Raw genomic sequence first — 14148 nt, 5'->3', positions numbered from 1 at the left:
TTGAGGCCTGTGGGGAACCATCAAGATATATTGGGTCTATGTGGATTATCATGCTGTGTGAGGCTATGGAGGACTGTCATACTATATGAAAGGCTGTGGGGGAACTATCATACTGTATTGGGGCTGTGCGGGACCATCATACCATATAGGGGCCTGTGGGTGACCATCATAAATATAGGGGCTTGTGGGGGGCCCATCATACTATATGGAAAGCTGTGGGGGTCCATTTACTATATAGGGACTTGTGGGAATACCATCATCCTGTGTTGGGGCTGTGGGGGCACATCATACTTTGTGGTGGACCATCATACTGTTTTGAGGTTGTGGGGGCCATCATACTATATAGGGCCTGCAGTGACCACCATACTCTTTAGGGGCCTATTATATTGGGATAGTGGAGGACATCACACTATATAGGGTTTTGTGGGGGGACTATCATACTACGTGGCGGGCAGTGGGTACATCATACAGCATTAGGACTGTAGACGATCAATATACTGTGTGGGGGGACCATCATACTATATGGGTGGCTGTGGATGGACCGTCATACTATATTGGGGCTGTGGGGGACGATCATACCGCATGGGGGTTGTGGGGACACCATGATACTGAATTGGGGCTGTTTTGGGGATTGTCATACTGTATTAGGGTTGTGAGGAACCATCATACTACATGGAGGGCTATGGGGGGACCAACACACTATAGGAGGGACCGTCGCAGGACCATGATACTATGTAAAAGGCTGTGGGGGAGCCATCATGCTATGTGTGGTGACCATCATACTGTCTGGGCGGGTGCTGTGGAGTCTATCATGCTGTTTACAGACCATCATACTGTATGGGGGTCCGTGGCAACCATCATAATGTGTGTGGAGACTGTGGTGACCACCATACTGCGTGTGGGTGGGTGTGGGGTGGCCATTATACTATGTGGGGGCACTGGGATGATCATCTTACTGCATGGGGTTTGTGGAGCCATCATGCTGTGTAGGTGAAGGAATGTGGGAACAGCAAGAACATTAAGGGGGTTCTTTAGGGTCAAAATAACTGTAACAGCCACAATACATATCCCCCTCTCTGTGTCGTAAAGTTGGGAAGTATGCCCTTCTGTGACTGACCTATGTGTCGTGATAGGACTTTTACAAAGGTGTCCAGTGATTTCTATGTACGCCCGTGTTCAAGGGCATTATTATAAGGAGGCAGACTAAAGGGGGTGGGGCAATATTCTTATAGTGAGAGCACAAGTGACATTATTATTATGACAATGCATAAGTGTTTGTATTATAAGTAGGTTTGGGGTAATTCTAAATGATCCATCCTAATTATTATAAGGAGGCACAGAGGGGACATTACTACTATAAGGTGCTGTATAACTGTAAGGAGGCAGAGGTGAGCATTACAACTATGAGGCAGTTCAGAGAAAACATTATTCTGTAGGGGCACAGGTGGGACATTGCTGTTATGTGGGGCACAAAAGGAGAGTAATGTTACTATATAGAGCACAGAAGAGGCTTTCCTAGTATGGTGGTTTTCGTTAATGGTCAGTATGGTGGTATTATCACTATTGTATATCTGGTAATATTTGTTATATTGCATTGTTATTGTTATATTTTGTATACGGGTGTTATAGAAAATATAGGAAGTAGTCTTGATTTCCAGCTGGCAGGGTACTATAAGATAATAGAGACTCGGCTCAAATTTCTAACTTATTCAAATCCATCTGTAGCAGAATATTATCTGGTCTTGTATTGACTGCTTTTCGTAGTTTTGCATCATCTGCAAATATTGATATTTTAATGTGTAAACCTTCTACCAGATCGTTAATAAATATGTTGAAGAGAATAAGTCCCAACACCGACCCCTGATGTACCCCACTGGTCACAGCGACCCAGTTAGAGAATATCTACTATATAATTGTCTAAGGGTCACTTCCGTCTTTCTGTCTGACTGTCCTTCTGTCTTTCTGTCACGGATATTCATTGGTCGCGGCCTCTGTCTGTCATGGAATCCAAGTCGTTGATTGGTCTCGCCAGCTGCCTGTCATGGCTGCCGCGACCAATCAGCGACGGCCACAGTCCGATTAGTCCCTCCCTACTCTCCTGCAGTCAGTTCCCGCAGACAAGATTGCCTTGCGCAGGCATGTACTACGGAGGACAGAGAATGAACTTCAATCCAATATTGCGGCTAGCATGCAGCCAGCGGGTAAGGAAAGGGTGAATCAAACACCCAAAAACTCTGCCCATATGACCCAAAACCGGTCCCGCCAAATTTAGGTGACAGGTTCCCTTTAAAGGGAACCTGTCACCCCCAAAATGGAAGTTGAGCTAAGGCCACCGGCATCAGGGGCATATCTACAGCATTCTGTAATGCTGTAGACAAGCCCCCCATGTATCCTGAAAGATGAGAAAAAGATGTTAGATTATACTCACCTAGAGGCGGTCCCGCTGTGGTCTGGTCCGATGGGCATCGCGGTCCGGTCTGGGGCCTCCCATCTTCATAGGAAGACGTCCTCTTCTTGTCTTCACGCTGCGGCTCCGGCTCCGGCGTACTTTGTCTGCCGTGTTGAGGGCAGAGCAAAGTACTGTAGTACGCAGGCGCTGGGCCTCTCTGACCTTTCCCAGCGCCTGCACACTGCAGTACTTTGCCCTAAACAGGGCAGACAAAGTACACCTGCGCCGGAGCTGCAGCGTGAAGACATGAGGAGGACGTGATCGTAAGAAGATGGGAGGCCCCGGACCGAACCGCGACGACCAGGATTAAGGTCTCAGCATCGCACGGATTATCATTTATAGGTCCATGGAGAATGAATCACGGCCTACAGGGACATGCCTTGAAGAGCATGGCCGGTCTGTATGCAGTGAATGCGTGGGAGCTGGCAGAGAAGCAGTGACATCAGTTCCAGGGGCATGGCTTGGTATGGCTTGGTATGGCGCAGTACTTCCCCGGAGCCCAGCAGAGCATCTGACGTCACTTCCGGTGGCGGGGTGCATCTCTGGGAGCTGGCATGACGGGATTCTAGCATTCCAGGTGCACGGACTGGTATGGCGCAGTGAGTCCATGGAATGAGGCATCTTCCGGGGGCACAACCTGGTATGGTTGGTGTGTTCCCGTGCAGCAGCATCAAGGAAAGGGGCGAAACATGAACGCATTCCCTACTCCTAATTTGATCGGGGGAACGGTCCCAGAGGTGGCAGAGAATAAAAACCTCCCTCTACCTCAAGGACATGCTACAGAAATGTATTCCAGATGGAGGACAACAACCAGCCTGGAGAACCTATGGAAGCAGCCTCTTCAACCTTGGTAGTCCTGCGTCAGGCGTGGTGAGTCAGGATTGATCCCTGGAAGAAAACTGTCCTAACTATCTGTATTTTTATATGTTTTATAGAACAGGTCTAGGAAAGTGCAATGTAAAGACTAAGAACAAGGATTGTGCTCCATGCAAAGGTAGATTAGCGGCCGCCTACACTAAGAAGCTGTGTAAAGAGTGCACTGAGAAAACCCTAGAGGAAGAGTCCCCATCACTCATGGAGAATATGAAAAACGTGATTAAGAAGGAAATTAGAAAAATCTTTAAAGGGGGATTAAAGTCGGCTCCTCAGCAAGAGACACTAGGGTAAACTCTAGCTCAGAGGAAGAGATAGAAGATGGAGAGTTAGGGGGTTACTTTACAGATACATTATCCTCATCTTCAGACAGCTCAAATTCATCTTCCCAGTAGAAGATACAAGTAAGCTAGTGAAGGCGGCTAGAGTAATCATGAAGGTAGAGAAAGTTAAGAAGCCCAGATCCATGCAGCACCTGATGTTTGGGGACTAGAGGTCAGGAAACATAAATGTTTTCTTGGCCATAAAAAACATAACCTCGCTAATTAGAAAAGAGTGGAAGAAGCCAGACAGGAAGACGTATGTCCTGAAGGAGATCAAAAGAAAGTACCCCTTTGAAATAAGGGACTCGGAATTCTGGGACAAAGTACCCAAGCAATTCGTAGCAGTTTGCAAGGTGTCTCAAAATACTTCACTTCAATTTGATGATGTAAGACTGCTAAAGGACCCTTTTTTTATTGGAAAGCAGAGAGCTTTCTAAAAGGAATCAAGATCCACTGAAACATGCTATAAATTCATATAGACTGGCCCAATGCCAAACTAAAAAACCAGCACAGAATATTAATGGACACTCCCAATATTATAGATCCTTCAAAAAGTACGGAGTTGTGGTCCAAAAAAGTAATAATTAGACAAATTTATTAAATAGAAAGGCATAAAATATATCACAAAAAATGTAGACAATACAAGTCACAAAAACAGCAAAAAGGCTCAGGTGTAAAGGACATAATCATAACCACATAATGTAAACAGGGTCAGGGGAAGCTGTGCTTAATATTTGGAAAAGTGCTCTAGTGCAAATCAAGTCTAGCAGCTATAGCCCAGTATTATATCACTAGCATGACCTGTTCTAACCTAAAAAGTTCATTGCACACATGTAAGTATCAAGATAGTAATTGGTGCTCATACCCTATCATGTAGCAATGTGTGGAATAAAAGAGTAAATCATTGGTTAGGCTATAGAAAAATATTTAGAATTGAGAGTCCTCAGTGGTTGATACCTTTTAATGGCTAACTGAAAAGATGGTAACAAATTGCATGCTTTCGAGACTACATACGTCTCTTCATCAGGCAAAGACTAAAACAAATTCTGAAAAAAGACATAAATCCGTGTGACACATTCATTCCTGCAGTTAGAGTGTCAAAGGTCGTCATCAGTTTATATTCCCAGACTCTCCTGTCTTTCTGCGATTTGAAGTTACCTCTTACTACAAGTAATTGTTAGGCTATAGAAATAGGTGACCAAACATCAGGCCAGTTTACCCATGCAAGTGCCTGCGTGATGTGATGTCCAGTGCAGGAAAATAATTGTGTACCTGTGGTGGTGACTTACAACCCCACAGCTTGAAGTAATGAGAAAAACTGGCAAAAACTTCACCACACCCTACACAACGATGACCGGCAAAAGACAATATCCAAAGTTCAGTGCCCTCTGATACACCAAGAGGAACTTATCCTTGCAATCTGAAGATCTGCAAAAGCTGTACTCATGTAGAGACCAAAGACAGGATACAGATTCCCAATACAGGAAACAGGAACACATGGGCTACTTGCACAGTGAACAAGTCTGTATGATCATGTTCACACACCACCAAGAAACCTGAAGACACAAAAGAGAATAGTAAAACCAAAAACACTCAGTTTGAAAAAATGTTGCAGTAATCCGCAAGTGCTAGTAAAAGATGTAAAAAACAGGGTATTTGGTTGATACGTTTTTTGCAAAAAATGTATACTAAGCTGCTCTACCAATCTTCACGGTATACCCTTATCAGAGCAGTCCTAACTAATGTATACAATCCCTATCTGATGTATTTAAAAACCTGATCATCTGTATATAACCTGTGTGAACAGGGTTCAGAGAGGAAAAATCCATGTGTGCATACAGGGTAGAACAGCTTTTGTGCAGATAGCCCAAGAGGAGTGGTGGAACTCCCCAGTCTTGTAGACACAAGAGAACAATTATGGAAACAGGAACACATGGGCTACTTGCACAGTGAACAAGTCTGTATGATCATGTTCACACACCACCAAGAAACCTGAAGACACAAAAGAGAATAGTAAAACCAAAAACACTCAGTTTGAAAAAATGTTGCAGTAATCCGCAAGTGCTAGTAAAAGATGTAAAAAACAGGGTATTTGGTTGATACGTTTTTTGCAAAAAATGTATACTAAGCTGCTCTACCAATCTTCACGGTATACCCTTATCAGAGCAGTCCTAACTAATGTATGCAATCCCTATCTGATGTATTTAAAAACCTGATCATCTGTATATAACCTGTGTGAACAGGGTTCAGAGAGGAAAAATCCATGTGTGCATACAGGGTAGAACAGCTTTTGTGCAGATAGCCCAAGAAGAGTGGTGGAACTCCCCAGTCTTGTAGACACAAGAGAACAATTATGGAAACAGGAACACATGGGCTACTTGCACAGTGAACAAGTCTGTATGATCATGTTCACACACCACCAAGAAACCTGAAGACACAAAAGAGAATAGTAAAACCAAAAACACTCAGTTTGAAAAAATGTTGCAGTAATCCGCAAGTGCTAGTAAAAGATGTAAAAAACAGGGTATTTGGTTGATACGTTTTTTGCAAAAAATGTATACTAAGCTGCTCTACCAATCTTCACGGTATACCCTTATCAGAGCAGTCCTAACTAATGTATGCAATCCCTATCTGATGTATTTAAAAACCTGATCATCTGTATATAACCTGTGTGAACAGGGTTCAGAGAGGAAAAATCCATGTGTGCATACAGGGTAGAACAGCTTTGGTGCAGATAGCCCAAGAGGAGTGGTGGAACTCCCCAGTCTTGTAGACACAAGAGAACAATTATGGAAACAGGAACACATGGGCTACTTGCACAGTGAACAAGTCTGTATGATCATGTTCACACACCACCAAGAAACCTGAAGACACAAAAGAGAATAGTAAAACCAAAAACACTCAGTTTGAAAAAATGTTGCAGTAATCCGCAAGTGCTAGTAAAAGATATAAAAAACAGGGTATTTGGTTGATACGTTTTTTGCAAAAAATGTATACTAAGCTGCTCTACCAATCTTCACGGTATACCCTTATCAGAGCAGTCCTAACTAATGTATGCAATCCCTATCTGATGTATTTAAAAACCTGATCATCTGTATATAACCTGTGTGAACAGGGTTCAGAGAGGAAAAATCCATGTGTGCATACAGGGTAGAACAGCTTTTGTGCAGATAGCCCAAGAGGAGTGGTGGAACTCCCCAGTCTTGTAGACTTGTAGATTCCCAATACAGTAGGACTATTGTGACGCTGTAAGAATCTGGCTGCACTCGGATGTCACCCGAGTGCAGTCCTATAGAGCGTGTAGATACAAACAGGGAAAAACGGAGAGTGGACCCACTGGACTGTGACGACGAACCCCTCTCGGACGAGCTGACCAGGTGGACCGCCCCCTATACAGGGAGAGTTAGGGGCAGGCCCGTGAGGGACTATAGCCACGGAAGCTGGAGGGTCGACTGAGATCAGATGGGTACACAGCAGGCACAAAGGGAATGAGGGAACAGAAAGGAATTACTGAGACGAGGGAGAAGATGGGAACGCTACGGAGGCTGGCAGGACAATATGGAGACACTGAGGCTGACGGGAGCAAGGAAAGGAAATAGGAGCCGGGCAGGTACCGCAGAGGAAAAGGAACTGAAGGAACAAGGCAGGAACACAGGAAACAGGCAGGCACAGCAGAGGGAAAGGAACTGAAGGAACAAGGCAGGAACACAGGAAACAGGCAGGCACTGCAGAGGGCGGAGGAGACCCAAGGTCAGAGAGCTAGGAATGCACAGAGACCACAGGTGACCAGAAGCACATGTAAACACAAATGAACATCAGGCACAGAGGAGCAGCAGGAAGCAGTTTACATAACAGCGTGGGAGCTACTTCCGGGTTACAGTCCTCCAGGATGACGGAGAGGACAGGAAAGAGCGCCAACAGAGGAATCAGATGTGCGCACGCGCAGAGCTGAATGCGGCACGCGCGCGCGTGCGCACCCGGCGAGCTGCAGTGGGGAGAGGCGGCGGCGGCAGCAACGGCATGACAACTATAAGATTTCTGGGACATTCACATGTTCCTCTTCCAATATGATGTACCGTATATACTCGAGTATAAGCCGAGATTTTCAGCCCACTTTTTTAGGCTGAAAGTCCCCCTCTCGGCTTATACTCGAGTCATACCCAGGGGTCGGCAGGTGAGGGGGAGCGGGGGCTGTGAAATTATACTCACCTACTCCTGGCGCAGGTCCCTGGCTTCCCCAGCGCCGGCAGCAGCAGATTCTTCATGTACTGAGCGGTCACATGGTACCGCTCATTACAGTAATGAATATGCGGCTCCACCTCCCATAGAGCCTGTACCGCTCAGTACAGGATGAAGCTGCTGCATCGGGGAAGCAGGGACTGCACTGTGCCAGGACCAGGTGAGTATACGGGGAGGGGGAGCGCTGCACTGCGCGATAGTCACCTTTCCTCGTTCCGGGCGCCGCTCTGTCTTCAGCTGTGACGCTCAGGTCAGAGGGCACGGTGACGTGGTTAGTGCGCGCCCTCTGCTGAACGTCAGTGCTGAAGATGGAGCTGCACCGGAACGAGGAGCAGGTGACTATTGAAAGTGCTAGGGGCCTGAGCGACGGAGAGGTGAGTATGTGATTTTTTTTTTTTTGGGAGCATCTATGGGGCCATAACATTTGTGCAGCACTATATGGGGCCATAACGTTTGTGCAGCACTATATAGGGCCATAACATTTGTGCAGCACTATATGGGGCCATAACATTTGTGCAGCACTATATGGGGCCATAACGTTTGTGCAGCACTATATGGGGCCATAACATTTGTGCAGCACTATATGGAGCCATAACATTTTAACATTTGTGCAGCACTATATGGGGCCATAACATTTGTGCAGCACTATATGGGGCCATAACATTTGTGCAGCACTATATGGGGCCATAACATTTGTGCAGCACTATATGGGGCCATAACGTTTGTGCAGCACTATATGGGGCCATAACGTTTGTGCAGCACTATATGGGGCCATAACATTTGTGCAGCACTATTTGGGGCCATAACATTTGTGCAGCACTATATGGGGTCCTAAAATTTGTGCAGCACTATATGGGGCCATAACATTCATGCAGCACTATATGGGGCCATAACGTTTATGCAGCACTATATGGGGCCATAACATTTGTGCAGCACTATGTGGGGCCATAACATTTGTGCAGCACTATATGGGGCCATAACGTTTGTGCAGCACTATATGGGGCCATAATGTTTGTGCAGCACTATATGGGGCAATTGTTTTGTATGGAGCATCTATGGTACCATAACGTTTGTGCAGCACTATATGGGGCAAGTGTCTGTATGGGGCCATAGTTAACGTTTGTGTATCATTACGGTATATGGGGCAAGTGTCTGTATGGAGCATCTTATAGGGCCATAATCAAGGTTTGTGCAGCACTATATGGTGCAAATATCTTTATGGAGCATCTTATAGGGCCATAATCAAGGTTTGTGCAGCACTATATGGGGCAAATATCTTTATGGAGCATCTTATGGGGCCATAATCAGCATTTGTGCAGCATTATAATGGGCAAATGTGTCTATGGAGCATCTTATGGGGCCATTATTAACCTTTATGCAGGATTATATGGGGCATATTTTAATATGGAGCATCTTATGGGGCCCATCATAAACTGTATGGAGCATTATATGGGGCTCCTGATTCAATATGGATATTCAAAAACACTTAACCTACTGATGTCTCAATTAATTTTTCTTTTATTGGTATCTATTTTTACTTTTGACATTTACAGGTAGCTGCTGCATTTCCCACCCTAGGCTTATACTCGAGTCATTAAGTTTTCCCAGTTTTTGTGGCAAAATTAGGGGGGTCGGCTTATACTCGGGTCGGCTTATACCCGATTTCTCCAGCGATGCTCTAGGTATGCTGAACACTTATGGAGGAAAACTCGTACACCAGAAGACTTCATACACTAAAAAATTTATGTGCACCCATCCTGCACAAATAACTACAGACCAGTCTCCAATCTCCCCTTCATCTCTAAACTCTTGGAGAGCCTGATCTACTCACGCCTTACTCGTTACCTCTCTACTCATTCCCTCCTAGACTCTTAACAGTCCTGTTTCTGAGTCGCCCCACAGGCTAGGGGTAACTCGGTATCGGGTCCTGCGGTTCACAGGGGGATGTCACGGTGGCTACGATCCGGTCCGTGGCCCAGGGCGCCCATGTAAAAGGGAAAGGTCTTTAAAGGGATAGAGTTTATGTTCGTGACGCCACCTGTGGTATTCGTTCAGGATGACCGACGCTGCTTTGGGGGGTCTGCTGGGTTGATGTTATGGCAGCTAGATGGTATATCTTCCCACAGGTGAAGTGTATCCCCAGGGCTCCAGGTGTGTAGATAGTGATATGGTGAGAGGTGCAGAGAAGAACAAGGACACAAGGTTGCAGTCTCTTTACCTTTACTGAAGACTTCAGCATCCACAGTCCAGGGCACCAGATCGCAGGGCAGGCAGAGAAGTCCGGGAAGTCCAGAGACAAGCACGTTCCCTTGGGTAAGTCAGGTGGGAGCCTACTACTCTGCGCTTTCTGTCTCTAAATCACTGCTGCCACTAAGTGTCTCAACAAGGCCTTTGATCGTTCTGCTGTCCTAGGACAGGTACCTGTATGGCAGGCAGCTCGGGCAGTGTGAACTGGGGTCTGTTCTCGGTGACTCCAGGCTCCTAGGTGCTGCTGTGCCACAGGTAATTATGGGCAAAGTCCTTGTTCTGCTCTGTGTTTTATAATCCACAAAAGCCTCAGGCTCCCAGTACCCAGATTCTTGCACTGTAGCTCTTCTGAGGCCTGCTCGTGGCCTCTTGGAGCTTTCACTTTCTTCTGTGCTCCACTCCTGTCTGTCCTCCCACACGGACTTCTACTACTAACTGAGCCCTCTCTGCCTCCAAACCAATATCTTTACTGAGGGAAGCTGCCCTAAAACAGGGCTTGGAACTCCCCCTCCTGGCCTGGAAGTGGAAGGTGTTGTGTGTGTGTAAACCTACCAAAGGAAATCTCTCTTGCCTCCAGACATAGCACTATCCTCCCTGTGAGGAAGACAGCACTACTGTGGTACCCAAACTCCTGGGGTGCCACATTTCCCCCCCCCCCCCCCATTAAATCCAGTACTCCTGGACTGGGAAAAGAGAATAACAAAAATACAAGTTAAATAATGCAAACAATTTTGACAAACATTTGAACAATAATAAACTTTTGCTTCCCTTTATGGGAGGTAAGGACACTTGAACGTTGCGAAAACAAGTCTATAAAAGTTCATCTGGTATTGTCTTTGGTCAGATGAAACATACAAAGGCTCTACCCACGCCGCAAATGGGCAGAACCATTGTGGGTGCCAAACTATTTACAATGAAAGTTTTTGGGTAAGCATTGTCCATTACCTCAAAGTCCATTTTAAACCTGTAGCAAAGATAAGCAAGAAATTCAAACAAATAACGGCAATTATTGACATTTTTAGTCTCTGTCACGAGCTGGGATTTGACCTTTGATACTACGAGTAGACCTGCGTAGCTCCTGATCTAACATGTCTGCTGCTACTGTAGTGGACCCACTAGTGTGTGTAGTATCTGTTGGCCTGCATTGTGTAGGCAAATTGGGCAAGAGTCTGCGTCTTCTTATATTCACCATAGGTCTAACAGATTCACCAATAGCAGAGGGTGGATTTTCTGGTTCCACTGCTGGGGTGACATTTGCTGCTTGAACCTGTTGGTGCAGAGCCTCTTCTGTTTCAGGATGGTCTGGAATCACATTTTGTTCTGGTATTTCCATCTGGGGAAAAGTCAAGACAGTTATCACGATGGCCTGATGTACTTGAGTCCAAGACTGGGGAAAATCTCCAAGAACAGTGCGAATCTTCTTTTCCTCTGGTTCCATGGGTGGAGATGTTCCTGGATCTGTTTCTCTGTTTCTCAATTTATGAGGGCATATTTTAAGATGGTCTATGGACACTGCCGTCGATGTTTTTCCTCCTTCTTTGCTGATAAGGCAGACTTTCGTGTTGTCAAAGTTGGAATAGTGTAAGGTTCTGCTTCCCACTGGTCATCAAGTTTGTGTAATCTTCTTTTACATTTGAGCACTTGTTTACCTGGTGACAAGGGACTTGCAGGAGCATGTTGGTTAAAGTCTCTTTCTTGCTTTTGTCTGGCATGTGCTAAACTTCTCTCTATGCATTCTTGCACTTGGCGGTACCTTTCTTTTCTCTCAGTTTGCCAATCTGTATCTGGTGAGATATCTTCTGGGGTTAAGACTCCCATGTCTAGATCGACAGGTAGTTAACTGGACCTTCCCCTCATTAAGTATGCTGCCGTATAGTTGGTGGAATTTACAGGGACATGGTTGTATAAGTCTACAAAATCTGGTAACTTTTCTGGCCATAAGTTCCCTTCGTATGAAGGCAATGTCTTCATGAGATCAATCACTATCTGATTCATTTGCTCACACATTCCATTTGTTTGTGGGTGATATGGAGTTGTTCTGATCTTTTTACATCTGTACAGGTGGCAGAATTCCTGGAATACCTCCGCTTCAAAGGCTGGACCTTGGTCAGTGAGCACCTTCTCAGGGTATCCATGGGGTCTACAGCAGTACTGTTGGAAGGCTTGGGCTAGTGTCTTGGCTGTCTGATGCTTGACAGGTACAACCACCAGGAATCTGGAGTAGTGATCCACAATAGTTAAAGCGTAGACATAGCCTGAGCGGCTTGGGGTTAGCTTCACATGGTCTAAGGCCACCAATTCAAGTGGCTTTTTGGTGACTATGGGCTGTAGGGGAGCCCTTTGGCTGTCACGGTCCTTTCTGCGCAGACTACATAGTCCACACTCACGGCACCACTTTTTGATGGTTTTCCTCATGCCAGGCCAGTAGAATCTTCCACGTAACAGGATTTCCAATTTCTTCCATCCAAAGTGTCCTGCTCCGTCGTGGTATGCTTCTAGAACCATGGGTGCATCTCGTCTTGGGACCACTATCTGCCAGACTAGCTCATGTGTGCGTGGATGAATGTTTCTTCTGCACAGCTTACCATCATAGATGAATAGTTTGCCTTTTTCCTCCAAAGTCGTCGTGTTTCTTGTGGATCATCTGGACCAGGGTGCGAGTCTGCCTGTGTCAGCAGTTCTTTCACCAGACGGATTGCGGGGTCACTATCCTGCATTTCCACCCATCCATTGTGGGGCAACGGATTCAGCGTGGTTCCGCGTTTGTTTTTCCACGTTTCTCACGTAATGAGAGTACTGAGTCGCTCCAGGGCGATGAAACGCTGGCAGCTCTACTTCAAGTTCTTCTGGATCCTTTCCCACGTCTGGTAGGTTGGGCATTCTGGACAACGCATCTGCGTTGGCATTCTTGTGCCCTGCACGGTATTTGATGGTGAAGTCGTAAATGGACAACCGAGCCATCCATCGCTGCTCCAAAGCACCGAGTTTTGCAGTCTCTAAGTGGGTCAGCGGGTTGTTATCCGTGTAGGATCCGTAGGCTAGATAATGTTTGAATCTCTCTGTCACTGCCCAGATGATGGCGAGGAATTCCAGCTTAATGGAGCTGTAATTTTGGGGGTTCCTTTCTGTGGGGTGCAGCTTCCTGCTGGCGTATGCGATTACCCTCTCTTTGCCTTTTTGTACTTGGGACAGTACTGCTCCCAATCCCACGTTGCTGGCATCCGTGTACAGCACAAACGGTTGGTCGTATTCTGGGTAGGCCAGTACTTCTCCCGTGAGAGCCAACTTCAATCGAGTGAAGGATCTCTCCAACCCGTCGTCCCAGTCAAATGGGGTATTCTTACCCTTGGTTTTCTTGGATTAGCCCACTAACAGGTCTTGCAGTGGTGTGGCTATCTTAGTGAAGTCTTTCACAAATCTTCGGTAATAGCCTACCAACCCGAGGAACTGTCGGACTTCATGGAGGTTACTGGGTTTTGGCCAGTTCTTGATGACAGTGACCTTGTCTGGATCTGGGGCCACTCCTTCTGAGCTCACTACATGGCCCAGGTATTGCACTTTGGATTTCAACAGATGACATTTTGAGGGTTTTACCTTCAAGCCAAAGTTGGACAGGGCTTCAAACACCTCGGCCAGGTGCTTCAGATGATCCTCATAAGTCTTGGAGAAGACAATGACGTCGTCCAGGAACAAAACAGTTTCGAAGTTCTTGTGTCCAAGTTAGCATTCCATCATCCTCTGAAACGTTCCTGGGGCATTGCACAGTCCAAACGGCATGTAATTGAACTCTGAGAGACCCATTGGTGTTGTGAAGGCTGTCTTCTCCTTCTCCGCCTCTGCTACGGGAACCTGCCAGTACCCACTGGTGAGATCCAAGGTAGAGAAGAAGTTAGCAGATTTTAAAGCAGCTAAGGACTCTTATTCTAGGCAATGGGTATACATCCTTGTGTGTAATGCAGTTTATCTGCCTATAATCTACACACAATCTCATGGTGCCATCTTTCTTTCTGATGAGGA

At 46.1% G+C, this 14148-nt stretch overlaps 1 protein-coding gene across 1 annotated transcript in view; it reads right to left on the bottom strand.

Annotated features, from left to right (window-relative positions):
* Window positions 1-14148, bottom strand: part of LOC138666567 (zinc finger protein 850-like) — a 74601-nt gene that overhangs the window by 19484 nt on the left and 40969 nt on the right. The window contains exons 15-16 of the mRNA XM_069754772.1: window positions 12916-13127; window positions 11321-11464 (exon numbers count right to left, since the gene is read on the bottom strand). Coding sequence (XP_069610873.1) covers window positions 11321-11464; window positions 12916-13127 — 356 coding nt within the window. The remainder of the gene's footprint in view (window positions 1-11320; window positions 11465-12915; window positions 13128-14148) is intronic.

The sequence above is a fragment of the Ranitomeya imitator genome, chromosome 2 (genome assembly GCF_032444005.1).
Source record: "Ranitomeya imitator isolate aRanImi1 chromosome 2, aRanImi1.pri, whole genome shotgun sequence".
In the NCBI taxonomy this organism is placed as follows: Eukaryota; Metazoa; Chordata; class Amphibia; order Anura; family Dendrobatidae; genus Ranitomeya; species Ranitomeya imitator.
Note: the sequence above shows the minus strand (reverse complement) of the source record. Positions and strands in the feature narration are given on the sequence as shown.